At 44.8% G+C, this 27,549-nt stretch overlaps 1 protein-coding gene across 2 annotated transcripts in view; it reads right to left on the minus strand.

Annotated features, from left to right (window-relative positions):
* The window catches only part of P2RX1 (purinergic receptor P2X 1), a 443,061-nt gene that overhangs the window by 179,652 nt on the left and 235,860 nt on the right, over nucleotides 1-27,549 (minus strand). The window contains exon 5 of one of the 2 annotated variants that reach the window (XM_069614712.1): nucleotides 7,741-7,773. The exons of the other annotated variant lie outside the window; for it this stretch is intronic. Coding sequence (XP_069470813.1) covers nucleotides 7,741-7,773 — 33 coding nt within the window. The remainder of the gene's footprint in view (nucleotides 1-7,740; nucleotides 7,774-27,549) is intronic. 2 annotated transcript variants of the gene reach the window in all.

Here is a 27,549-nt window from a genome sequence, read left to right on the forward strand (position 1 = left end):
CGCGACCCAAGAAAACATGCAATGCCAAGATTGCGCGTCCAGGTTTCCCCAGAAACAATCCAAGGAGAACGCACTGCTGATTAACTGGTCAGGGAAATTGGCATATTCTTTTCCCCCAACACCCCTTCTCAACAAAATAGTCCACAAGCTACACCAGGAACATGCAACTCTAATCCTGATAGCTCTAATGTGGGCCGACCAGACCTGGCTGTCACACCTACAAATGATGTCCCTTTGTCTTCCCATGAAACTACCTTGCACAGACAACCTGTTGACCCATGCCCTCAAAAGCTGAACTTCGCAGGTTGGCCCCTGAGGTCATAGAATTTGGTCACCTTAACCTAGACCATAGGTGCATGGAAATACTGAAGGAGGCACGCAAGGCTAATACACGACACTGCTGTTTTTGCAAATGGAAACGCTTCATGTTGTGGTGCCGAACACAATCTCTCAATCCGACCGACTGTTCAGCAAACAATATAGTCAACTACCTCCTCTACTGACTCGGGATTAGTCTTTAATGTCCCAGAACAAAATGTTGTGGTGGAAGGTGCCCGTAGTTAAGGCTTTCATGGAGGGCGTCAAAAAATGTACCCTCGCATCTCTAATCCTACTGCCAGCTGGGACCTCAATATCGTGCTTACAAGGCTCATGGGTACCCCCTTTGAGCCTATGCACAAGGTCATTCTTAAGCACATTAAATGCTAAACGACCTTCCAAATAGTCGTAACTTCTATCCGAAGGGTTAGTGAGCTACAAGCTCTGTCCATACAGAACCCCTTTGTAGTATTACACAAGGACAAAGTGCTGCTACACACACAACTTTGCTTTTCGCCCAAATTAATTAAAACATTCCATGTCAATCAATGTATAGAGCTGCCTGCGTTTTTTCAACACACTTCAAACGCAGCAGAGAGAAGTCTGCATACACTGGAGGTACGCAGAGCTGTCATGTACTACCTTCAAAAGACAAAGTCGATAAGAAAGACAGATTGTTTCTTTGTATCTGTAGCTGCTGGAAGAGAAGGGGACCCTATCTCTAAGGGAGCGATTTCTAAATGGATTGTCAACTGCATCCAACTTTTGATGCCATTTGCAAGGCTTCCGCTTTGGAGTTCAGTACACACCTTCACCCAACATTACTGTCTGGACACACATTCTAGGGGTGATACACATGTGGGACAAGCAGTGCTGAAACATCTTTTTGCAGCACTACCTTCTAATAACCCACCTCCTTTTACTAGTACTGCTCGCTAATCTATGTAAAGCATGTGATTCTAAGCAGATCCACAAGCCTCAGAAGGATACATTACTCGCCATAATCGTATTTCTGATGCTTGTATCTGCTTAGATTCACATGCGCCCAGCCTTCCTCCCCTCTTGGAGTAAAGGGTGCTTGGGAAAGAAGCATGGATCTTTCACACGTCATGGTCTCTACTTACACTTCATGCTTACAACTTACACTCCCTCTTGTCAGAAATAAATAATCTGTGGGACCTCGATGCATGAGGGATCATGGGTACAGGGTACGTGACACTAGGTTTTGTATTACAAGTCACGCCTTGTCGACATCCCTTTTCGAACTTCGAAAATTTCATGTGCAATACTCAGCGACTTCCACTAGATGTCGGCCTATGCAAAGCATGTGAATCTAAGCAGATACAAGTATCAGAAATACGATTGCATTGATGGAACAGAGGTTAGAACACTCAACCAGTGGGAATTGAAGGGGGTCAGAGTGGGGGGGGGGCAAGCAGCTCGGCATCCTGGATTCAAGCCTCAACACCTATGTCCGCCTTTTATTTATTTTCTTATTTTAGCCATTTAACAGCGGCACTTAGGGATATTATTGTACTATGCTCACTATCCATCATTGATTTTAGTTTGGTGGAATCGGGAGTGATATTTTACAAGAGAAAATTCAACAGCACTGATCCTCTCCTTTCATTTTTTGTGTCTGGTCAGTTACTGGTTCTGCTTGCATAAAGCCATCATGAGGAAACATATGCTATACAATATGCATTTAGAGCTTTTAGTGGTGTTCTTGGAGGGCGATGTTGTCTTAGGGGAATATATGAATCCTGAGAAAGTCCTCATTAGCCTAAATTAAAACATTTTCCAGTTAGGTTCCTTTCTAGATGACCAATGATTGTATGAGAATAGTACTGCAGAGGAAAAACATTAACTGAAATGTGCATAACTTTCCGCTCTATGGCCCCCTTTGGTTAAGCAACGCTCCTTACCAAATGTTTATGCTGTGGATGTGACCAGACAAAAAAAGTATTTCCTAGTGGTCAGTTGGCTCTCTATAAAGAAAAAATAATGGCTTTAGTTTATGGTTTTCAACTCCTGTAATGCTCTACAGTAGAAGAAATCACCATATACAGTGGTTGCTCTTGTGCAACCCTACCACTCTCTGTCAGTCAGTCATTTTAGTTTATTGTGCAAATTATAATTAAGATCCCCTGTTTTCTGTTTTTACAGATGTTTACACATAAATACAGACGGAAATTAATCTCCTTTCTGTTTGTATTTATAAAAATGTATTGCAGGCCAATCATGACCTTATTATGGGCATGGCTACCTCCAAACTCGTAATGTGGCCCATTGTTTTACTCTCCCTAATAGTAGGGTGTCCCTATGGGATACTGATGGACCGCCTATCTAAAAGGGATAGAGTAAGAAAAATGGTCCTCTACTAAAATACATCTAATTTAAAAAGAGCAAACGGTTGCCTAAGAGCGCAATGCACTGAGCACCGAGCTATAGAGATATTCAGGGAATTTTTCAGTATTTACTCAACCCTTGGCCACAGTTTGCTTCTGTCGCCGAAACGTCTTGTCTCCGAATTCAATTCCCGGGCAGTGCTGCCGTTCTCCTTCGAGACACGACCCTCTTCTGGGTCGCGCTTGGAAGGCTAAAAAACGGTGGCTACACGCCTAGCTATTTTCATGCCTTGGTGAACCAACAAAGGGACACCAGAAGGAAAGATGTGGCATGGGCAGGCTGGGAACTAATCAATGAAGGAGAACATGAATCTTGTTCTCAGGCAGACCCCAGAAGCAAGTTATCATCTTTACATGGTCCTGAACAAGCTGACATTGCAAATAAGACGTCACTGAAACCGGTCAACCTATTTTGGGATATCTTTTTACTATGACATTTGGATACCGTAGAAAAGCAGTTTCTTTTAACAATAGTTATTGAATAGAGCAGTGAATAATATGCCATATGAAATGCCAGCTTCACACACAGGGAAGGGTTGAATAAATAATGGCAAACTCCATAGCTAATGTATCTGAGGCTTTTCCATTTTTAAGTTGTATACCTGGGCAACTAGACCTGTGAACTCACTCCACTTGGTGGTCATATACGGGGTAGAGAACAGTGCCCTCTATTGGACAGGGCACACGTATACTAATATCTCTACAGCTCTATGCTCAGTGCATTGCGCTCTTTTTAAATTAGATGTAGTTTAGTAGAGGGCCATTTTTCTTACTCTATCCCATTTAGATAGGCGGTCCATCAGTGTCCCCTTCGGACAGCCTACTACTAGGGAGAGTTGAGTCCTTCTTGAGGGAGAGTGACAGATTATTTCAGGAGATGTTTAATGTTATAAACACTACACCCTAGATACTCCTAGAGGTTGGACATCTTTGAGCGCTACCTTACCGTCATGCACTTCCCCCTCACCCTATGCTCACCCTATGCTCACCCTATGCTCTTACCAGGTTGGAAAGACCAAGGCTACTTGACCTTTAAACATGCCCTAATCCTAATGCCTTGAACTTTCCCCTTGTACCCCCTCACACTTACCAGATATGAATGACCAAGGTCTGTGGGTGAACTATGTCCCCACCTTCCTCCACTCCCTTGCCCTTTGTCCTTGAGGTGCCACAAACAAACCTCTTTGAAGTGAGTGCCTTATTGATCAACAATAAATAAACACACAAGCCAACAAATAAATACATACATAAAAATATCAACCCCTTCCAATACCAAAAAAAAGAATACGACATAATGGGAAAGGCTGTAATTGGGTGAAAGCAACAAACAATACTGTCCCCCAATACATTATCACACTCGTCCAATGGAAATAGAAAATCACACATTTCCAGTGCAAATAGAAAATGAATGAGACATTAGTAAAGGCAAGGGCTTTAGTAGGCCCTAGTGAAAAGAGCACAATAGACAGTACTGTGCCCTCATAAAGTATCAAACCCTTCGGATTTTAATACCCTTCTGATGACAATGTAGACATGGAAAATGAATTAGTTGACAGCAGGGAAAGAGCCAGATAAGAGACACACCATATAGTACAGTGGAGTGTTCTAACATACCTAGGGCAGCGAAGAGGACATTCAGCCTCATTACGAGTTAGACGTTAACAGGTAAAATTGGTGGTAACTAAGTTACCACCAATTTTACCACTAAGAAATTATGAGTTTGGGTTTTGACTGGAGCAAAACCCTGAAGGTAAATCTTCCCACTCAATGCCCAAAAATCAGCAGAATTGGCGGAATTACTGCAGCGGTAATTCAGCAAAGAAGCTCCATTGGGCCCAAAAGACGCAAAATAAATGGGGAATTACACCGCCACCATCACTTGTAATCAGGCAGAAATTCTGCCTGACCAAGTGCCGGTAGCAGTAATTACTCAGGGCTATTTTCGGAGGGTTATTTACTGCAGATTTTCTGCCTAACTGGTAAGGAAGCCCATTGTTCTTTACTGAAAGCCCCTTGGATGTGCTAGGTCACAGAGCCTCATTACGAGTATGGAGGTAGATATGGTTCTATTAGCACCATGGCTACCCCCATACCGCATACCGGGTCCGGGTTCCTTCAATGAGGAATTACTGGGTCATTCCAATCTTGGAAGACCCGATATTTCCTCATTGAAGGAACCCTATCCCCATTCCCATTCGAGCCCCCATATGGCTCAATGGGAATGGGGAGGGAGCTAATAACGAGCCCGTTAATAACAGACCCGTTATTAGCTCCCTGGTCCCCTGGCAGGACCCGCAAAGGACGTCTGGTCTGTCCAGATGTTCTGAGCAGGTCCCGCTAGGGAACCTCGTAATAGGGCGGTAAGGGGTTAACGGCACCGGCACCCTTACCGGCGCCATTAACCCCTTACCGCCGACCTCGGAATGAGGCCCACAGTCTCCTTCACTTTCTGAGGTCTCTATTGTTTCATGGCAGGCACTTCATTGGGTTATTGACTAAGGCAGGCAGTTTGAAGGGGCATGGGCCACTTCTGGTTGTAGAACCTGTGGATATCTATTGAAAGATTGGTGTCATTGGGGTGGAGAAGGTCCGGGCAAATACTGTGTCCTGAATTGACCCAGCAGTAAAGTTGTACGTGGCAATCTCGACCTCGCTTTCTGAGGACCACGCTCTGGGATGATAATATCAAGTTATCCAGCGCTTTGATGCTTCTAGGCGAGTTAGCACTATAGAAAAGCCTGATTATTATTATTATTATTATTATTATTATTATTATTATTATTATTATTATTATTATTATTATTATGATGATGATGATGATGCACAAGATAATCCATCGTCACAGCAGAAGAAGTTCTATCATTGAAATATTGTACTTTTTTTGTTCGAAGTGTTGCCATACTGTGAGAAGGGGTCCCCCTAAGGGCTCTGATCAATCGCCCCGGAGAAGGCATTATGGTTTAATGGCACAAAGTACCTTTGATGTCCCTGATGGGAAGAAACCGTAGGCCTTGGCACTCAGCCAAGTGTGAATCTGTTGGGGAGGGAAGGGCAGAGCAGAGACAGGAGGGCAGCTTCAGCTCAGCAGCAATGGTGAGTTAGCTGATACTGTGGAGGAGTGGGGACAGTGCAGATTGTTTCTGTGCATGGGATGCCTTTTCCCCTTCACAAGCTCTAAGTGCTACTGTAGAAGTCCCATTCCAAAATGCAAACCAACATTGCTTGCACAACTAAGTTTGCACTTGGACCAGAATTACAGTACAGTAGGTACTATGCCCACTAACCTCTTACATTAGTGGGAGGCCCCTTGCAACACAGAGGCTGGAATGTTGTCTGTTGTCACAGAAAACTACAGGATGCACGTTTCATAGGTAATGTATACCAATGCACCCAATGCATCATGGAACATGTAGTCCTCCTACATATCCAATGGGAAAAGGAAAAGCAGCTGTGAGAGGTTCTGCCTCACTGCCCGAATACACACGAGGCCTAGCCCGGGACTGCACATGGCTCCCAAACAACAATGTCGCCGTAACACCTCCTCTGCTTCTAAAATGTAATCTACATTAGGGATCTAATGCACTGTGCTTATAATCGACATTTGTAATATCGACCAACACATGATGCCTCCTTTGCTGCTCTGTGAGACCCTTTGCTCCAGCGAGCACCCTCTAGATATTAACTGCCATGGGGTTCCCCCCCCCCCCAGTGCCAAGGCCTTTTTTGGTGATTTTGGTATATCGCCATACAATGCCTCCTAACGTTTTCTCTTTCATTAACTCCTTAAGTGGCAAGGACGAGGTATCTCGTCCTTGGCAACAGGGAGGTAATCCCAAGGACGAGATACCTCGTCCTTTAACTGTATTTCTTTTATTTGTGCTATCGACAGTATCAGCTGAAATCACACTTTTTTGATTTTAGGGAGGTGTGCCCAAATTGTACTTTTACAGAAACAGTGGAAAAAACACTTACAAAGTAACACAAATAAAATAGAGCAATGTAAAAAGAAAAGGATTTACACTATATTATATCTCATAAAAACAAGAAATTATACATACATTAATAAAAAATATATGAAAACAAAACATGCAATGCTCAGTAATGTCGACTGTAGGTTGTGTTAATATAACATTGGTAGATCGGATCGAAACCTGGTGCAGAATTGAGTGGTTCACCCAGATGATGGGTACACCAGGATGGCACCTTGGTTCCCCATTGCCGCTAAACCAGACAGCAGCTCAAACCTACGCCCACCAATGTTACAGGTATCACAGAAATATACAGACATGAGAATGCCCGTGCGCTTGAAAAGACCTCTATGCCACACACTCCTCCTCACAGTGCATCTGTGTGTGGTGTGGCCCGGGCACGTAGATGTAGGTGCTTTGCCCCCCTGTGAATGACAAGGTCCTGCCTAGATAAACAGCATCTCACAAGGCTCTGCCCTGTGTGTTTTTGTAGCTAAATCCGGCCCAAAATATTCCCATGAGTGCTGGTGAGGTGGCTAATTTTGCTGATAGAAATTAGTTGGATTTGCAAATGTTGCTCTTAGGAACAGTACCAAATTCCGATACTATTTGAGGAATCGTCTTTAATTCCATATGCACTGTTTTTCAATATACATTTTTTTCCGTGTTCTTTGCTATGCTCCGTTGTTTAAGCTATTGTTCAATATCTTATCTATCTAAGCAGTCCCTAACTTGATCTTGTTATATTCCTGCCAACCCCCGAACACTCCAACATCAGCTGTCTTTAGTTGGTGGTTATTATTTGTTTGACCTTCGTGAAGGCCACGCAGGACATAACGAGACTTGAAAAGCGCCCACATGGCTGTACCACCATCAACCTTAATATTACAATGCCACATTCTCGTGTGTCTGTTGTACAGCATGTTTAGATGTCTTGTAATTAACCATGACACAAGTGTGTCCATTCGCTCAGACCCTCAGAACTGCAACACACTAGATGGCCTCCAAAAAAAAAAAAAGAAAAATGTACATCGCTAGATATTTACCTGAAGTGCTCATGGATGTGTCTGAGCTCCCTCCTTGTAATTGGGTGTTTGAAAAGAAAAAAAAGTGTCAGTAAAAAACAAGTACATACAGACATTCATATGTTCCAAGTGATCATTTCTCTTATAAAAATAACTTTCGCAGTAATTCCGTTTTTTTGTATTTTAGGCCTTGCTTTTGCAATAATACCTTTTGAATGATTACTTTTGGATTTTAATCTCTTATCCCTTTCTTTTGGGCGCGGCTGTTTGTTATTTCCTCATTGGGGGCAGGTGGAACCCCCCTTTGTCCCCCAAACCTCTTTGGATTCCCCTCTTTTTTCACTTTGTACTCATGATTTATCTAAGGGAGATGTTATTGAGAAATATGTATTTAAAAAATATTTATTTTTTTTAAACAAAATTGCCCTAAGAGGCATTATTTAAGCCCTAACCACCTGTGCCATGGACAGGAACGGGTGGTAACAGCCCGGGGCCCGAAATGATTGCGTAGTGATTGGTATGCCCCCCCCCCACCCACACACCGGGTGCTAATACAAATGATTTATCCCAAGTTAGACATTTAGCATATTCAAGCTTTCTCAGGTGAAGCACAGTCACTGGAAGGTTTACCCCCTTGGACCACCTGGCTTCGAATCTACTTCAGGGATGGCACTGTCTGCCCTCTGGGTGACATGACAGAGCTTTCTTTTCCTTGGGGTATATCCAACAACAAGCAGAGGTTAAAGAGATATTTTAATAGGACATATTTTCAAGAAGAGCAATAATTAGCCCAGGATAGGAATTATATGTTTCGTATATTGTGTTCCAGATATGAAAAGGGCAACAATTCACAACCTATTTATTGTTCCTTTCGCTCGATAAGAAAGAACAGTTTTCCTATAACAAGTGAGGAAAAGATCAAGTATGGCTGCTTTGAATAAGGAACCAAGAAATATCAGCGGTAAGGCGACTCCTCACGGAATTTTATTTATTTATTTATTCATTTATATAGCGTGCCTAACCCAAAGGTATCTGGGCGCATTACTTGACAGTTACAGAGAAGGTCCAGAGGTTACATTGCAATGCTGACACAATAGGATACATAGAATGTGTGGAAGACGCTGCACTGGTATCAGATGTGACTGTTGCAAATTGCAAATAACATATTTTAGCTCAGTGGGTTGTGATCAGGTTACGATAATCTGTGTCAATCCAACGTGATGCTCACTGGCTCATAGCCACACTGGTCGCTCAGTTTTACAGGGGGTCAAGCACCTGCCCAAAGACCTCAAGGTTACAGGTTTCAAAGGCGATAGTGGGGTTCAATCCAAAGTCGATAAAAGGAGTACAGTTGGGTTATGATATGACAGGTTATTTATAACGCACTTAATACCCAGAGGTTTGTAAGCACGGACCTGGGAATCGAATCTGTGATGCTCCGTGGCGTCTTGCTTCCAAGGCGAGCACGTTGCCTGTGAGCTATCCTCCCGAGGCTTAGTTAGGTCCGGGTTAGGTCCTGGTGGTAACACCTATTATGTAATTAGGCTGGTAGGTTGTGCTTTAGTTGTATTTTTATATTTAATGAGAGTTGGGGTGTCATTTCGACCAGAAATAATAATACATAGGCAAGAGTACGGGAGGCCTTTGCAATATATTGAGGGTGTCTGGCAAAGAGCAGCCAGTTGATGAGGAGGACAGGTAAAGGGATACAGAAACCTGCAGCACCGGGCAATGCAAGAGACATCACTAGTACATTTAATATAGGCCCTGAGGCCACCATATATTGTATTATTAATATGCAAGTATTTACAGCTGAATATAGGACTTGAGTCTTATGGCCATAGTGAATTTTAGTAATAGTGCCTAGGAATACTAAATAATTGGGCTTGAGTTAACCTTGTCAGTTTCTGCAGATATTTACCATTTCGAAAACCAACAATGCTAGCACTTTGAGAATATAAGGTTGTATTTCTTCAACATGATTCAGATGATGAACATTCCCTGAAGCAGCCCGGATGTGGACAGGAGCATATAGATAACAGTAGTGTTAATCAGTCAAATGCTTTTCCTTAATATGCTAAACAGATTATTGCTGTAAATGCATGCAGAAGGAAGGCTTGAGGTAAATGGATTTAAAGTGAAGTGGAGGCAGCCAATTGTTTGTCAGCGAGAAAGGGGTTTGTACATGCTGTTTAACCGTTTGATACTCTGCACCGAATGCCTGCCATTTTGGATAACTAAGAAACATCTAACATGTTCCCAACACCTCGTTATGAATATAATATTTAGCTGCTGAGCGCATCTTCTTCCCCATCACTGAGCTTAATCAACTCTAATTTATATCAACAGAAATAATTACCTTAACTCTCTTACAATAGTCTTCAATAATAGGCCTTCAATGACAGTTGTTTATACTTGGATGTGTAATGTTTGAACTGTAGAAATGATCATGTAACCAAGAACACACTTTATGATAAAACATACGCAGTACCCAAAGCAAATGCCAGCACCAGTAATTATTCAAATGCCCAATGATACAATCATTCAAATTCAAGCATGCAGTAATCACATGCATTGGTTTTGATTAATAGTAAGCAGCAGATTGGTAAGCAACTTTATTTTACAATTTCATATTGCTTCCAGAGATATTTGGCTTATTCACCTAGCATGTTGCCAGCTACAGTTAAACTTCTCGACAACACTTTTTGAAATATCCCCTGGAGTGCGCCAAAGCCAAAGAAATTTGAACATATGACTTTTCACAACCAACCGACAGAGAGCGAACATGCAGCTGGGTTCATGACACTATATCCAATCTAGATGTTATGTTATGTTAAAGGTATTTATATAGCGCACCGTCACCAACGGAATTGGTCCCCAGGCGCTCTGGCGGATCTGCAAACAGGAGGAGGGCGGGTAAGGTTAGTCGTGAGTAGGGGAGTAGGAGAGTGGGAGAAGTGGTGTGCTGTTGTCAGCTTCAGCTCGGTATCCACCGAGTGCTGGGCTTTGGTGCAAGTATGAGAACGGGCGATACCTCGTATGCTGTGGGTGTTGTTTATGTGTTTTGCTGTGGTGGGGTAAAGTGCGCGTGGATTGCTGGGAGAGAAATGTTTGTGTGACTTTGTGTGGGTTAAGTATGCAGAAAGTCGAGGGTTGGGTTAGTGGGGTCTGTATCCTGATGCCAAGTTTCTTGTCAGGTACTTCTGGTTCCATTCCGGCTGTATCCCTGTGGGTGGGGTTGTTTCTGGTTCCTTGTAGGCCGTCTCGCTGTGGTGGTGCTGTGCTGATCCAGCTTTATCGTAGTGACTAGTGTATGGAGTGTCTACCATCTCCTACTATGGAGCGATAGGTGTGTCCGAACCTTTTCTTCGGGTGTGGAACTGGGTTGGTAGTATCTATTCTCTTGTTGTCTATTGTGACCTTGGTCTGTTGAGGCATTGAATGGTTCAGGGTCGGAGTACTGCTGATGGGGCGTCCTCTTGTGTCTGTCTAGGTCGGCCTGTGTGTTCAGTCATTAGCTTCCTTCTGCCATGACTAGATGAAAGAGCAAGAAAGAAACACTGATTGTGGAAAACCCAAGAGGGATGGTTGCCACTTTAATCTGTGCTTTGCTCAGATCTGGTCTGACTGCTACTGGTAAAATGCCCTATATTCCCGCCCCAAGTACCAATGTTTCAAAATGTTACAGGGAGCCAATTGAACTGTGCACACTTTTTATCTGTTGGCTGATTGGTTGCCGCAACTGTGTCCAGTGCAAATTAATCTTCCTAGTAGCCAGTACTTTTAACCTTAACACTGGCTTGTCTCTGGTCGCATCAAAGAGCTAGTCATTGACTTTTTGCCTGCTCGTGGGCAGGCCGATTTGAAATCAGCATTTACACAATGTTGGTATTATTTGGATGCTTTTCCAGCAATCAAAGCACTGATTAAAGCAACATATAACAAAATCATGTGTCATTCTTATTCCAAAATATGTCTGCTGAGGTTGTCTTTATTAGTATTTATACTCATGGCTTTAAGTGGGTCCAAGCCACCTGGAAACAATTCTTAGGAGGGTTTCAAATTGGGCCAGGAGAGATGGCCCTGTTAGAACCCATACCCCAACCCTGACCCCCAAGTCATAGTTCTGCCTCTGCCGTGACAATGTTTGTGCACGTTGAACGGTCATCTTAAAGCAGAATGTCACACAGTTCTCATCATTAGATTTTTGGCATGATTTAGCAGCAGTGTGTAGGAATTTGTGTATTGGTATAACTTTTTTTCAAAGCAGAAATCCTGGTACTTGCGACTCTCACTATGGTTGGAGAAAACACAGCTACAAACATACACTTTTGCTTACATTTGTTATTCATATGTTTGTCAGGTTGCTTTATAATGTGATTTGTTACTTTTCCAGTCATCTCTGAATGTCTTAGCTCTTTAAAGCATCTATTAAGAGAAGTTCATGGTAAACTTCCCTCCAATACACCGCTTCCCCTGTCCCCCCCCGCATCTCCATCTGATCCTTTGCCCCCTCCATCGGTAGGTCCTACGAGCAGGGAAACAGCACCTCCCTCTGATTGAACAAGTACTCCGGCACAGATTTTGGCCTCTTCTACATGCCCAAGAAGGCACTGCTAAGGGAACCCCTGATGAGCAGTGGACCAGGGGGATGATGAGTGGTCCTTCATTGGCCCACACCACCACGTTATTACACCTACTCTCAACATATTTGCAAAGGTAGGTATCTCCAGGCTGTCAGGCAGACAGATTTGGCTCACCTTTACTGCCCGATGCCTAAAATAGATGTATCACTCTGAACTCTGCTGCCACTAACCTGAGAGTTACCCATAGTCACCACTGTCTTTGCCTCTATGGCCCAGCTTCACAATTGCAATTGCTTACCTTAGGCCCTGTCCCAACCAATCTGCGGTCTCTCACTCCCCATCACCTTGACACGATACCAGTGCTCTGCTTATCTAATTGCCTTATCACCCTGCAATAGTGGTTGCCACCAGCCTACTTATCTTATGTATTTGTCACTGCCAGCCTACTTAACCTGCGTCTTTAGTTGATACCAAACGACCTAACCTGTGTTTTGGTCCCTGCTAGCCTACTTAACGTGTCTTTTGAACTGGCATCCACTTGTCCACTCTATTGAACTCATCTTTGCCGAGTTAAACAATGCACTGGGTACCTCCTTCAACTATCACTGCCCTGCTCGCTCCCTCGCCCCTCTCACACACACCTTCAGCTATGGATGCCTCCAGCCATCCAACAGGGGAAGACAACTATGCATCTCCCCTTATATTGTTGGTGCCAAAATGCTCCATTCACCCATCCTTGATTTCCATTGATTCCTTCACACCTCAAAGAATTAGGAAGCTTGCAAACCTGCCACCCTCTCTTACCTTTGCTCCCACTTTAATCTCTCACCAAAATGCCCTTGTTCCAGCCTGATACAAAATAGCCACAATTGTCCCCACACTGAAGAACCAACTGCTGATCCTAACAACCTGTCCTTCCTTTGGTTGTCTGTTTTCTGCCTCACTGCTCTAAAACCCTCGAGATAGATTTAATCTGTTGGAGTGGACAGGAAAGGTCCCCACGATCAAGAGGAGTTCATGTTGCCCGTGCCATATTTGCACTAGGGGTGCAGCAAATTGGGCGCGAGGTTGCAATTTCATATGCATACAGTGTAGTTAATTTTGAGTGGGCTATGTTACTTTAGTGTTATTTTTGGTTAAAGTTGATATATATTAGATTGCATGCATGTAGAAAGATAAAATGCTTAAACCACAAAATGAAATATAAATATGTTTCGGACATAATGTGCTATGGAGTGCCCAGAAGCAGGCAATGAGGAGTTTTATAATGCGCATGCAAGAAAGGGGGGAGGGGGGGCTGTTCTGAAGAACCCACTCTAAATGAAAGATAGTATTTATTAAACATGCATGCACACTGAGAAACATATCAAAGGGATTTATAAATCTGTATGTAGTTATGTAGTGGGTTTTTTCTGAATTCATTCAGACTCTGCAGACAGCAGTTTGTGCTGTGACTTTCAGGTGGCTGGGAAATTCTAGTTCTACAGGTTTGTGGGCTGGGGAGGAACAATGATTAACCAAGCAGATGGTTAGCCGTTAAAGAGGACGCAATGTTTATGGCTTGGGAGTTACGCAGGAGACAGATGTAATCTCCTTAAGCACCTTGAAATTAGCAGAGGAACCCAACCATTTGTTCTGACCAGTAATAAAACATGGGGTGAAGTTGCACCCAAGGCTAAAGTGATCGATACCGTGGCATTTCAATTAGAATTTTTCAATGGAGCCAGTTGGCCGGGCAGAATAGTTAGCTATCGTTAGTTCAAAGAGAATCTGTTTACTCAGCCTCCTTCATATTGCTTGAAGTATCTAAGTGAACCATGTGCAATTATGTTTAAGGTTAAAGGGCTTAGGCCAGATGTTACTAGTAATCAATTATGTTTGCATACAAATGTTGAACTGTTTGATGATGTCACGACCTACAACCGACAAATCGTAAGAATGGGTATGCTATGAATATGTGGCCAATGAGAATGGAAGAATTGGCGACAGATGGGATTTCTTTGTAATAGGCTTGTCCAATCATGTGTGGGGGGTGGATTGTAATAAAACATATGGGAGTGTTTTAACTATTGCAAAAATGTATATAATGTGTCAATTTATGTGGTTCAGTAAGACTTAGGTTAGTTTGTCTCAGTAGAGTGATGCAGCTATTCTGGGACCGCTTTGGGTAAGGAGATTATGGCCCCGTCCCTACACATCATATTGTCAACTCCCTTGAGGCACACTTACTGTACAATCCCCCTAAGTCAAGTTCCAGGAGATCACACCACACCAAAACTGTCCTTATTCATGTCTTCAACTCTCTAACAATTGCTCTCCACTCTCGCCGCTCCTTCATTCTTATCATACTCATTCTCTTTGCAGTCTTTGATACTGTGGATCATCTCTCTCGTCTACTACACACCTTCTCCTTCTTTGGCTTCAAAGACACCATAATTGTCAGGGCTACATATTATCACTCTTATCACTCGTTCTCCATCCCATGGAACTGCAACTTCTCCTCTCCTACACCAAGTTCATTCGCAGTCCCTCCAGATTCAGTGCTTGCCCCACTCCTCTTTACTCTCTGTGCTTCTCCCCTGGTCAAACTCAGCACATCTTTTGGCTTTTGCTACCACCTCTTTTCAGATGATACTCAAATGTTTATCTCCTTTCCATCCTTCACACCTGGCATATCTGACCAGCTCAGTGGCTGTCTCACAACCATCTGCCACTAGATGTCACGGCCCTGCCTTATGCTGAACTCAACCAAGACAGAAGTCATTTTTCTCCCAGGCTCTACTGCTAATCCCAGTTGTCCACCACCTTCTCTCCTGATCTCCAAATCCTACCACTCAAGATTCACAAACTTCGGGTCATCCTTGACAGTGACCTAAGAATCCAGCCGTTCATTACGACCAGTGGCATCTCTATCAGTGCAGCACGATAGTCAATGCGAGAGAAAATAAGTGAAACAATAAGAAGTCTGGCAGCCCAGAAGGATAAAAAGGGGAGTGCGTGTATGACGTTATAGAGATGGAAACTCCAGACCGAGCCCTGTTGGAAATGTGAGCAGGGAAGGAAAGTGAGGGTTCGAAGATGGCAGAAGAGAGGAAGACAAGATGGGTAGGAGGGAAGAGCAGGAGAGAGGGAAACAGGGAATATGAATATTAGCTGGAAGTTTTAGTAGAGTTTAGTTAGAACAAGTGGGAGGTCGTCCAACATTGGATGGCAGAGAGGCAGCTGGAAACAGTGGAATGGAGAGTGTCAGAAAAAGAAGAAAATGAGAAGAATATTTGAGTGTCATCTGTGTAGAAGGAAATGAGATCGGATAGCTGTATAGTATAAAGGGAAAAAAGAAGGGGACCAAGGAATGTGCCTTTCGGGGACTCCACGGGGGAGGGGACGGGGGGTAGTGGAGCAAGACCAGGAGACAGAAGAGGAGCAGTCTGACATGTAAGAATTAAACCAATTGAGAAGTAAGCTAGAACACGCCAGGGAGGAAAGAGAGGACAGAAGAAGTGAGTGATTCACAGTATTGAACACCGCACACAGGTTTAGAAGAGTAAGTATGGACGATTGTTTGGCGAGTTATGCAGACAGGAGGGAATTAGTGACATAAAGAAAGGCAGTCTCTGCAGAATGTGCAGGAAGGAACCCAGATTGGAGAGAAGGTGAAAGTGAATGTGAGTTTAGATAGGTGGATACATGTGAATAGACAGCACTCTCTAGGAGTTTGTAGAAGAAAGGAAAGGAGAAATTGGTTGGAGGGCTGCTGGAATAGTAGGACCAAGATTAGGTTTTTAAAGGATTGGAATGATGATAGCATGTTTGAATGAAGATGGGAAAGAGGCAATAGTGAGAGAGAGATGTTCATAGGGTAAGTAAGACAAGGGATAGGATGGGTCTAAACAGAGGGAATGGAGAGGGTCAAGAGGGGAGACAGTTGGATGGGTACGCGAAAGAAGACTTTTGTGTCTAAGTCAGTTACAGGAGTGAAAATGAAAAAATTAAGGACGATTGGAAGATGAATGAGAAGAAGAAAGAGTAGAAGAAGAGGCAAAAGATGAGTGAAGGGCCAGAACATTCAGCCATCACCTCTTTTGTTTTGCTGAAGTCACCCCGAGTGGGACGGGTATGCCCAGACGTGGGTCCCGTGCCTGCTGGGCCTAGAGACCCAACCTACTCCTCACTGATGATGCCCAATGAGGTTGAAACATGTCTGGGGATGCTTGTGGTCTCATGCAGAAGGGATGTGACCAAGCAGTTCGGGCTAGCGTGTCCCTCTTGTGGTGGGATAAAGCCTAATTTGCATATGGTCTTTCCCCTTCTATAATGGCTTGGCAGGCGAAGAACAATGGTCTGGACGGTTGGCCAGAGCAATGCGGGAGGTTAAGATTCATTCTAAACCTTCCAGCCATTACCTCTTCTGGTTTGCCTTGGGTTTGAAGATGTCAGCAAAGTCTGAAGAGGATAATAAAAAATATAAAGAAGGGTCTGAGCATCGAGGGGAGAGTATGGGGGAAGATCTGCCCCCACCTCACCCATAACTCCACTCTACCAAAACTCTGATATCTACCCTTGTTCTGAGCAAACTTAGTGTACTGTTCTAGCCGACTTCCTAGCCTAGCCCTCTGCTCCTTCTTTCCCCTCAACAAAGCTCTAAACTTTGCAACATCAATCCAATACAATCTCCCTAGATCATTCCCCATCTTTACACACTGCCTTTGGACTGGATGGACCTTGACTGAAAATTGCTCTCCCTTTAAATGTCTACTCCTCATGTGTAAATCTATACACAGTCTTGCTCTCCATGGTCCACCTGACTCCATCATCTATCTTTATACCCCCTTTCGAAAATCTCTGATCCCTCCATGACTTTTCTGTCTCCGTCCTCCTTGCACCTCCTACTGCTTCTACAGTACTCGCCCCTATGCATTGGAACACATTCCCTGTAAAATCAAGGCTAGGCCATCAGCGGAATTGTTTCAATACCAACAAAGGTTCCACCTGCTGGCTGACAAAGGGACATTTCACCCCTCTATTCACCTCCACCAGATCATCATCCTATCTGTCCTGAAATTAAATCCAAAAACAGTATATATTTACATTGATAACATGTAGATTCTGGTACTAAGCCCCAACAGTATATCTCATTTTATTATGTCCACTGGTCTCTTTGTAGGGTTTATGTCTCATTACATTACAGCTCCATCACCCAGCAAACTCTTATCCACACTTCCTTCATTTAAAAGCAGCCTAACTAGGGATTGTCTCCATTACCCTTATTCCATCCTATGGATGGCATTTCTGATAGATGTAATATCCTGATGTTCTAATAAATACAAACACAAATACGAGTGCAACACCTTTGTGTATCATAGAGCAGGGAAGGTATGGGATAAAATGTCTAAAGCACAGTTCACTAAAATCATCCCTGTGTCTCTTAGCCTCTTTAACAAAGTGTGTGATCCTGAACTAAAGATTGATTCTCACTGTGTCAAATCTGCCAGAACTGGAATGCTAGGTATGGTTTTTGTGTTGTGCGAGGCTTGGAGGCAGGAATGCTAGGTGTTGTGGAGAGTGGAGTGGCAGGATGCCAAGTATGGGTTTTGTGTTGTGATGGGTGGTGAGATAGAACACCAGGTTCCATCTCACCACCTATTCTATTGTTTTGTGGGAATCCAGGACACCGGATATAGTTCCTCTGGGTAGGGAGGTGTGTGGATGTTGGGGGGTGTCCTTGGGGGGGGTGCAACCGCTGCTATGGGATTTCTTTGTGGTGGGGACGTAAGACATCAGGTATGGCATAGGTTTTTGTTGTGGGGTCTGAGGAAGAAGGATACCAGGTATAGGTCTTGTGGGTAGAGAGGTGGTTGTGGGTGTTGGGTGGGGGCGGCAGCAGCTATGGGAATGTTTTGTGGGTGGCGAGGACACAGGACATCAGCTATGGCATAGGTTTTTGTTGTGGAGCGTGAGGGAGAGGATACCATGTGTGGGTCGTTTGCCATTGGGAAGCATGACACCAGGTGCCAGCTTGACTCATGTGTGGATCTTGGTGCCAAGGCAAACGCACAGGCTCGGCCCTTACTCGGATCTACACATGAATTCTGTGCCCCCCCCAGCTACGGAGTAGACTCGCCCAGGCAAGCATTGTGAGGGCAAAGCGAATGACGAGTTGTGAAATGCTAGGCTGGCAGAGCAGTGTGATAATGCACACCCACCCCCTTCCTCCATCCTGGGAGGGGCATTGCATTGCCTCATAGTGCGAGTGGAACTGGCAATGTAAGAGCTAGGAGGCAACACTATGTTGGGGGTGTTGTGCCTGTCAGAGAGAACACCCATGTTCGCCTCACCTTCTCTGACAGTATAATATACCATTGTAAATAGCTGTCAACATTGGGTTCTGCTTGAACATATCAGGTAACTGTTTACGTTTTGTATGTATTATTAACCATGGCAAGATTAGCTGCTATGAGTCACTGCTAGGTGCCAGAAAGTGGAAGGAAGCAATACGAGGTATAACAAGAGATAAAGGCTCTCATTACGAGTCTGCCAGTAACCCGCCGGTGCGTTACTGGCAGACTCGTCTCACCGTTTCCGGTGCCCGATATCCCGGTGTTATGTGCGGCAGAGGCAAGGTATAGGACTCCACGGGAATGGGAACACTGAAGCACCGGTACCGTTGCTAACGGGGCCGGTGCTTCCGTGATTTTTCTGCTGGGAGGGGCCTGAACTACTGGCAAGTCAGGCCTGCCGGTAGTTCACTGCCCCTACTGGCAGACTCGGAGTGACCCGGTCTGGAAACGGTGCTGGTAACCGTTATTACGGCACTTTTTTCCAGAACGGGTCGCTTATAATGAGGGCCAAAGACTTTGGCCTCATTGCAAGTTTGGCAGTGTGGTACAAACGTGGCGCTAATTCCATTGCAGCCACTTTTTGGGGCGGCAATGGAATTACTGCTGTTTTATCGCACCGCCAAATTCCGATTTTTTTACCTTGAAGTGGAGGATGTACCTCCAGCATCATGTGGAGGTAAACCCGCCACTTTCAAGCCAAACATCTGTGGAATTGCTGCAGTGGAATTAATGTGAACAGTAATTCTGTCAAAAACCCCATGGAGTCCTATGGACTCTCAAAATGGGGACTAACACCGCCCTACCACCACTTGTAATCCCGTGGTAAACCCATGTGACCAAGTGGCGGTAACAGTAACTGATTTTGTCAGTAATTCAGCAGAATTACCACCAAATTACCGCCGGACTCGGAATGAGGCCCTATAGCCCTCAATTTCAGTATGGTGGTGTGGAGGAAAAGGTGTGGTAAAGGATTTGCTGCCACTGACACCCAATTGCCATATTCTGAGTTTGGTGATAATGTGGAGAGAAACCCTCCTGCAACTGGCTGGAGGTTTTTCCTCTACCTTACCTCCTATAAATTGGGAAGTAGAACGTGTGATAATTTCCCCCAAAACAGTAATGTTTTTAAACGGGCCTCCCAAATGGGGTCTAAGTTTGCCACCATGCCACTAAGAATGTTGCGGATTCACCACCAAAAGGAGTTGTGGTAATGGTAACGGAGTATCTGGCATGCGAGTGGACCAGTTGAAGGAACAATGCTATAGGAGCAGAGGTAGGTAGATTGTGTAGATTATCAACAGAAGAGATTTAGAATGTAACCTGTGGCTCCTAAGCATTTATCTGTAGGGGTCTGCACTGCTGTGCAACATATGACAATAAGAACAATCATTGGCAATGCCAACAGTTTTGGCTTTTATGTAGGCATGGGGTCGGCGTTTGCCAGGCATGTCCACAATAATACTAACAAGCCATTCATGTTAGTAGTTGCAAAATGGTGCAAGAACCTGGGCATATAATAGCAGTGCCTGGCAAATGTCTATACAATAACTATACACAGGCCAAAACTATTTGCTTTGCCAGTGCTTATTTTAAACAGGACTCCAGTGAAGTCCACACATACTGCTCATAAATCAAGTGGGTAGAAGCTTTATTACGCCAGTATCACATTTACAGCTGCAATTAAGCCATTAACTCTCAGATGACTACTTTAAGCACTCTGTGTTTGATGTTCCTGCTTGCTAAAGCTAGCTCAAAGAAATCCCAGGAGGATGTGTTTTGGGCAGGAGGAGCAGAAAGTCAGTGGGAATATCCATAGGGATTAGCATGGCCATGGGCAGTCAATGCGTGGGTAAAACAACACCTACAAGCTTTGCTGCCCTCCTGAAATCCCATTTTCCTCCTAGCAGTACTCCAGTACAATAGTTTTGGACTATAGATGGTGCTAAAGCGCCACCTATCGACAAAACTGAAAACGAGGAGACCACTGGAAAGGGGGTGGGGTGGGGGGGGGGGTCAGTAAATACAATGTCTTTATTTTAAGCAACAAATGAATGTTGTAAGAATTAATCCCTTACATGTGCACCGACAACTGGTGTTTTTCACCCCAATGTTTGGATTTGTTTTTCTGCTTAAAATAAATTGGTTTATACCAACCCCCGTCCCGTCCTCCACACCCCAAGTGCTCTCTTTGTTTTTCTTTCTTTATTTTTGTCATGGTATTACTGCATTTAGAATTAGATTTCGTAGAAGTCAGTTTGTAAAGCAATGATTCCCACTTGGGTAGAGCCACTTCATGCCCTTAAGTGAATGTAGGATTTCTGCCCCCCCCCAGTAATTATTGATGGTTAGTTGCTGGTGGAGGCACCTTTCATGATGTAAAGGAGTTGAGAGTATCCCTCCATTAGAGTGAGGCAATGATGCACAGCCCGGGATACCTACATTTCACTGAGTCCCATTTCACCTAATGAGAAATCTTCGCAATTTCTTTTCTTCGAATTTGGCTGGGTACGTGGGTAAATTTTAAAACATAGATGTGGGTGGGGTAAGGGGATAGGTTAGGGGAGGGGGAAGTATGGGTCCGGGGGTCTCCCCCTGGATAATAAAAAAGAAAATGTGAAGAAAAAATAATTTGAAGATTTCACCTTTAGGTGAAGTAGATTCGGTGAAATTAAATACACCTGCACAGCCCATCGCATAACAGGAGTTAGCGGGAGGCATTACATCTCACTTGCGTGCAGACAGCTACCTTGACCCCCGGGTTGCCCTCTAAAGGCACATTGTACAAGCCAGAATGTCAAAAACAAGATGCACTTGGGCAACCAGATTGGGGTAATTTTACACCAGAACTCTTTATGTGGGCTTCCCCGTCGCCCTGCTCTTTCATTTGCTCCCTGCCCCACACGCAATTGCTGGCCATTCTGTCTTGTTTTTTAAGCTTTCTCATTACCCTGTGCCCCTCACCCCTTTTGAGTTTTGGATTTTAAGTGGCACTGTAAGAGCTGCCTATAGGCCAAAACTGTTGACATGGGAAGTGAAGATAGGGGAGGTGGAATCTGTGGAGGGGCACCCAGACTGTGTTTGTTGTTTGACTTTTTGCCATTCACTAGCAATCCCTCCCCATCTAAAACACCTCCCCCTTTGGATCCCTTCGAAGTAGCTCTGTGCTTTTAAGGGGTTGCCAATGTTATTTCTAAACAGTCTTCTTAGAGTGGATTAATTGCATCTGTAAACCAGCGCCACATTTATTAAAAATGCTTTAATACAGTGTGCCTTCATCCACTTGATTCCTAAACAGCATTTGTGTACTTGCATCTGTTCGTTGCAATTAATTCCTGCTAAAAAGGCATTGGCAAAGGCAACAGTTTTGGCTCTAGTATAAGTCTTAGATAAATATTTGTCCAGCACTGCCATGATACATGATATAACAAGGTACTAACAACATTTGCCAGCTATTGTCACCTGATGGCCAAGAAGTACTACCATAAGGTAAGTGAAAGGAAAAGGCCTATCCCATACCCACACAAAAGCCAAGAGGGCTAGCTTTGCCAATGCCTGTTTTTTACTCGCAGTTATGATACATGAACGTCTCAGTAGATCGGCCTTGCACTGTGCAACCTGCCAGAGAGTCTCACTACTGAGGAAGAATTCGGGCTTCCTCTTTTTTATGGCCCTGTCTGTGGAATGTATTATGCATTAAGTTAAGAGACCGGTGACACTAGGGGATGGCTGGGTGAAATAGTTTAATAGGAGCACGATCACATGCACTTTACAAAAAAATCTGTACCTTATTAAAACACAAAAAAATATTTTGTAAGCAAAGAAAACCCAAATCACAGAGATTCTTTTCAAGTCGGGTTTGTGCACAGGTTTTGTTGAAAACAATAGGAAATCTGCTCTTGAAATGATACAACCACGCAGGGAAAGAAGAGGCTGTTTCCCCTGTGGGCGCCTTGAAACAGTATTTTACTTGCTATATAAGCGCCTGAAAAGCAAACAAGGAATACAATAAATAAATAAATAAAAAAGTGCCCAGAAAGCACATTGGGCTTCATTAGGAGTTTGGAGGTGAATCAGCAGTGAATCCACCGTTTTACCACCAACATTGTTTAATGTTACTGTCACTCAGACCCGTGCGTTTACCATGGGTTTTACGATGGGTGATATGGCAGTGTAAATAGCCATTTGTGGAGCACATAGTACTCCATGGGGATTTTTGCCAGATTTACCGCAAGCAGTAATTCCGCGCAGTAAATCCGATGATATTTGGCCCTGACGTGGAGGATTTACCTGCAGCATCATGCTGGAGGTAAAATCGCCACTTCAAGGTCAAACTGTAATTTGGCAGTGTGGTAAAAATGGCACTCATTTTGTTACCATGAAAAAAGTGGCGGTAATGCAATTACTGACACTTTTTTACTGCACCCCCAGACTCGAAATGAGGTCCATTGTTGCTTGTTCGAACTTCATACTCTGATGTGATTTGCATTTCGGAAGCTTAGTACCAGTTCGTTGGTCAAGCACCGCTGTCTAATCTCCCTAGTTGTAGTGAGTCTAGCACTCAACCACAATTATTCCAAATGGTGTTGGGGTTGCAAAAGAACATTTCTTGCAAAGGTGTATGAGAGTTCTATTTTTCTGTATTCACTTTTCTTTTTGCACATGTCTACACCAGGGATCTGCAGCCTGAGGCTCTCCACATGTTTTGGACTACAAGTCACATGATCCCACACCATTGACTATGCTGGACATGGCTGATGGGAGTTGTAGTCCAGACCATCTGGAGACCCGGTCTACACTAATTGTAGCATTTTCTGTACACAGGTTGTCTCTTCTTTAACTAGTGAACTGCACAGGGGTCTTTTTTTTGTCAAGAAACACTGCTGCCGCCTTAGTGCAAGGCCTCATTGATCGGGTTTGGGTATCAGATGTGAGTCATGGTGCCGGCCACCTGTTATACACTGCACTATGGTTATGCTTTCCTAACGATCAAAAGTATTAAAGTAAGATAAAGTCAGTCGCATCGGATTGGGTCCAGTTATCCCCAAAATATGTAGTTGGCTGTTTACAAAACTGAAATAAACAAAATAAAATAATAATAAATAATAAATAATAAACAAATACAAAATATCCCATCTGCAATGCAGCCCACAGACAAAATGTGACCTTCACCTAATCCTTAACTCCACTATGCAGTCACTGAGTTCGATTCCCTGGGCAGCGTGCTCATCACTTAGCAAGTGTTTGATAAATGTAAGACACAGTCAGCGTGCCTTCCTTTGATCATTGTGGTGAGCACAGGAAGTTGCCTCACATCTGGAAATTCAGAACCAATCATCAAGCACGCGTGGGAACGGAAAAGCATACAGAAAACTCGTGCCTCATTCGCCACCACAACAGGGGAGTGCACTTGCTGTGGTCAGTAGGACATTAAAGAAAATAACACTTTGTTTTGTAGACATAGAGTACAACAAAGTTACAAAACAAAACAATTCACTGTTGCCTGCTCTCTTGAGAGAATGGTGAGCTGTATACTATTTATGTGGGCCTGGATAGTGCTTTCCACACTACTCTCTGTGATGGGCAGACACGTGCCTCGGGCCGCCCCGTACTTGCACAAGCACTCATGCACTCACAGACACAATGAGCGACACGTCCGTACGTTCCGGTGTCCCGGCGGCAACTGCCGCACGGACCGTCTTCATTTCCAACGCGCCTGCGCGGCCTGAACGAGGCTCGCGCATGCGTACAATTACATAAAGACGTAACATCCCTTTTTTTCTTTAAACAAAACAATGTAACAAACAACAACCTGAACTTGCCCACCAGGGTGATGCTGATTTTGCCAGTCTCATGTTCAGTCTCCTGAGTCCAGGACGTAGTACTTGAGCCGAACAGGTGGGTTGCGACTCTGTCGCGTCGGATACCGCCTCACGCTCCTCAGGGTAAGTGGTGGGGTCACCACCACTGGCGGCGGGTCCACCCCGGTGTCTCCTTCCGGGTTCTCGACGTTGTCCTCCTGCTATGCCGATTCCGTTGATCCCATTTCCTGGGGTCTGATGTCGACCTTTTTGAAGAATGACCTATTTCGGGTGACAGTCCCCCGCTCACTAGCCGCAGTAACCATCGACCCCTTCACATGGGTGACGGTCCAGGGTTGTGGTTCATATGGCAGTGACAGTCTCTCTACTTATTTAGCCAGTGTCAAACTGGCTAAAGCCTCTTTCTTTGCTCAAAGAATTGAAAATGCTTTAAGTAAGCCAAAAACTCTGTTTTCTATCATTCATTCACTTGCTTCTTCTGAACCTCTCACCTCTATGGTTAAGCCATCACAAAAGTTATGTAATGACCTTGCTTCTTTCTTTACAACTACTAAAATCGATGTGATTCGATCGAACATTGCTAAATCTTCGGCCATACTGTCTCCACGCACCGCTAGCTTTGTTCCACCTCCTCTCACTGATCCCTCTGCTAGTTGGTCCACCTTCCCTCTGTTTACTGAGGCAGAAGTCCTAGCGGCTATTTTAAAGATCAAATCTTCCTCCCCTGAGGACGCTATTCCCGCAATTATCATGAAGACGATTGCCCCGGATATCTTAGTTGATATTACGGTGGCTATAAATAACTCCTGCCAATCAGGACTGGTACCCCCAGAGCTTAAATCTGCAAGGGTTATTCCTCTCCTTAAGAAGCCCTCACTTGATCCTACTATCCCGGCTAACTTTCGACCCATTTCCCTGCTCCCGTTCCTGTCTAAACTTTTAGAATCTCTAGTCACGCCCCTTCTGTCATCCTTCTTGGAATCCTCAAAGATCTTCAATCTTGCCCAGGCAGGCTTTAGGCCAGGGAGAGGGACGGAGAGTGTGCTTGTCTCAGTGCAAGACGATATGTCCAGACTTGTTGATGCGGGTGGAGTTGGAGCTCTGATTTTGTTGGATCTGTCCGCCGATATTTAACACGGTGGACCATCCTATCCTTCTCTCACATCTGGCACAGATCGGGATCTCTGGCCCGGTTCTTGCTTGGTTCACTTCCTTTCGTTCTGACCGCACTCAGACCCTCGCTATGCCCCCTTTTCTTTCTTTCCCGTGTGCTCTCACCTGCGATGTCCCTCAGGGATCTTCTCTCTCCCCGATTCTGTTTAATATTTATATCTGGGCGCTGGTCTGCCTCATTCGCTCGCATGGACTTAACTGTTATTCCTACGCTGATGATACTCAAATCCTAATCCGCTTGGATCAGGATCAAACTGAGGTCTCAGCGTGTCTTCATGACTGCCTAAAGGCAGTCGGGGCCTGGATGGACCAAAATTGGCTCAAGCTCAATGGCGACAAAACGGAAGTGATGTTGGTGGGTTGCCCTTCCAATCCCTCACTATGTACTCCCGCGTTTTGGCCTGCGACACTGGGTCCTTTGCCTGGTCCAGTTGACAAAGTGAAGAATCTGGGGGTTATTCTCTCTGCCTCTCTATCTATGTCAAATTAGGTCACAGCTGTGTGTCAGTCTGCCCACCACCAGATCAGGGTTCTAAAAAGAGTCCTGCCCATGATTCCGGAAGTCATGCGTCCCCCCGTGGTGGCTGCACTAGTCCTCCCACGGCTGGACTATTGTAACTCCCTATACCTTTCTCAACCGGTAGGCCTTCTCCAGCGACTTCAACGTATGCAAAACCGGGCAGCCAGATTAGCCACTGGCTCTCCCTATGGTGCCCATATCTCGCCAGTGCTCTGCCGACTCCACTGGCTCCCAGTGGCTCAGCGAGTTAAGTTCAAGTCACTGTGCATTGTCCATCGGGCAATCCACGGCTTTGGAGCTGAATTTCTCCAATCTAAATTCCTCTGATATATCCCGGAACGTGATCTCCGTTCCTTGGCCACCAACCTACTTGTCGTGCCTAGGTATAACCGGGAAAGACTCGGCGGCAGAGCCTTCTCCATCGCCGCGGCCAAGCTTTGGAACATCCTCCCACTGCCACTCAAATCTATCTCCAACCATCTGGCTTTTAGGAAAGCTCTGAAGACCATTTTATTCTAGTTCCCTGGCTTCCTACTGTCTTTCTCAGCCAAGCAGGCCCCTCATTAGCGCCATGATGCCTTTGGGCGACCGTGCGCTCTACAAATTCAAGTAACATAACATAACATAACAGCTTCCCTTCGGGCCTGCGGTTTCAGACTAGCACGGAGTCTCCCACGACTACTTCCGTGTCTTGCAATCCTCTCCTGCCACTTTCCTTCACATTGCGGGCCTCTCGCTCTTGCCTCACTCGTTCATTGTCTATGACCCCCGGCTCGCAGCCTTCCACTTCTGGGAGGAGTCCTCTCGGGTAGCGCCCAAACAGCGCTTCGGCTGGTGCGACCCCAGTCGACTGGTGTGGTGTCGTTCTATACTACCTGAGAAATTCGAAAAGGTTTGTCTTTAGTTCACATCCACCATTGGCCGCTATGCGAAAAACCTTGTTGAGTGACCTCATGAGTCTCTCTGCTTCGCTATTCGCTCGGGGCTAGAGCGGTGAAACTTTGCGGTGCTGGATCCCTTTTTCCCTCATGAATTGCACAAACTGGCTTCCTGTGAAAGGCGGTCCATTATCTGAACACAGGATTTCGGGAAAACCGTGCGTGGCAAACATTTTTTCCAGGGCCAGGATGGTGTGGTCACCTGCGTGTGAGTCGACTAGCTCCACCTCTGAGCTTGAGTATTGGTCCACCACTGCCAAAAAGTACATGCCACTCCCAGTTGACCCGAAGTCGGCATGGACCGTGCCCCACGGCCTTTCACTCCTCTCCATGGAGTTGATCGGTGGTGCTCTTTCAAGGGGACTCGCTGCTTGACACAGGAGGCACCCTTTCATGTGTGACTCCACCCGGCCTTCTAGGTCCGGGAACCATACTTTTGGTTGCAGTCTTGCCTTT

This window comes from Ambystoma mexicanum, chromosome 9 (assembly GCF_040938575.1).
Source record: "Ambystoma mexicanum isolate Mex_15411 chromosome 9, UKY_AmexF1_1, whole genome shotgun sequence".
NCBI lineage: Eukaryota > Metazoa > Chordata > Amphibia > Caudata > Ambystomatidae > Ambystoma > Ambystoma mexicanum.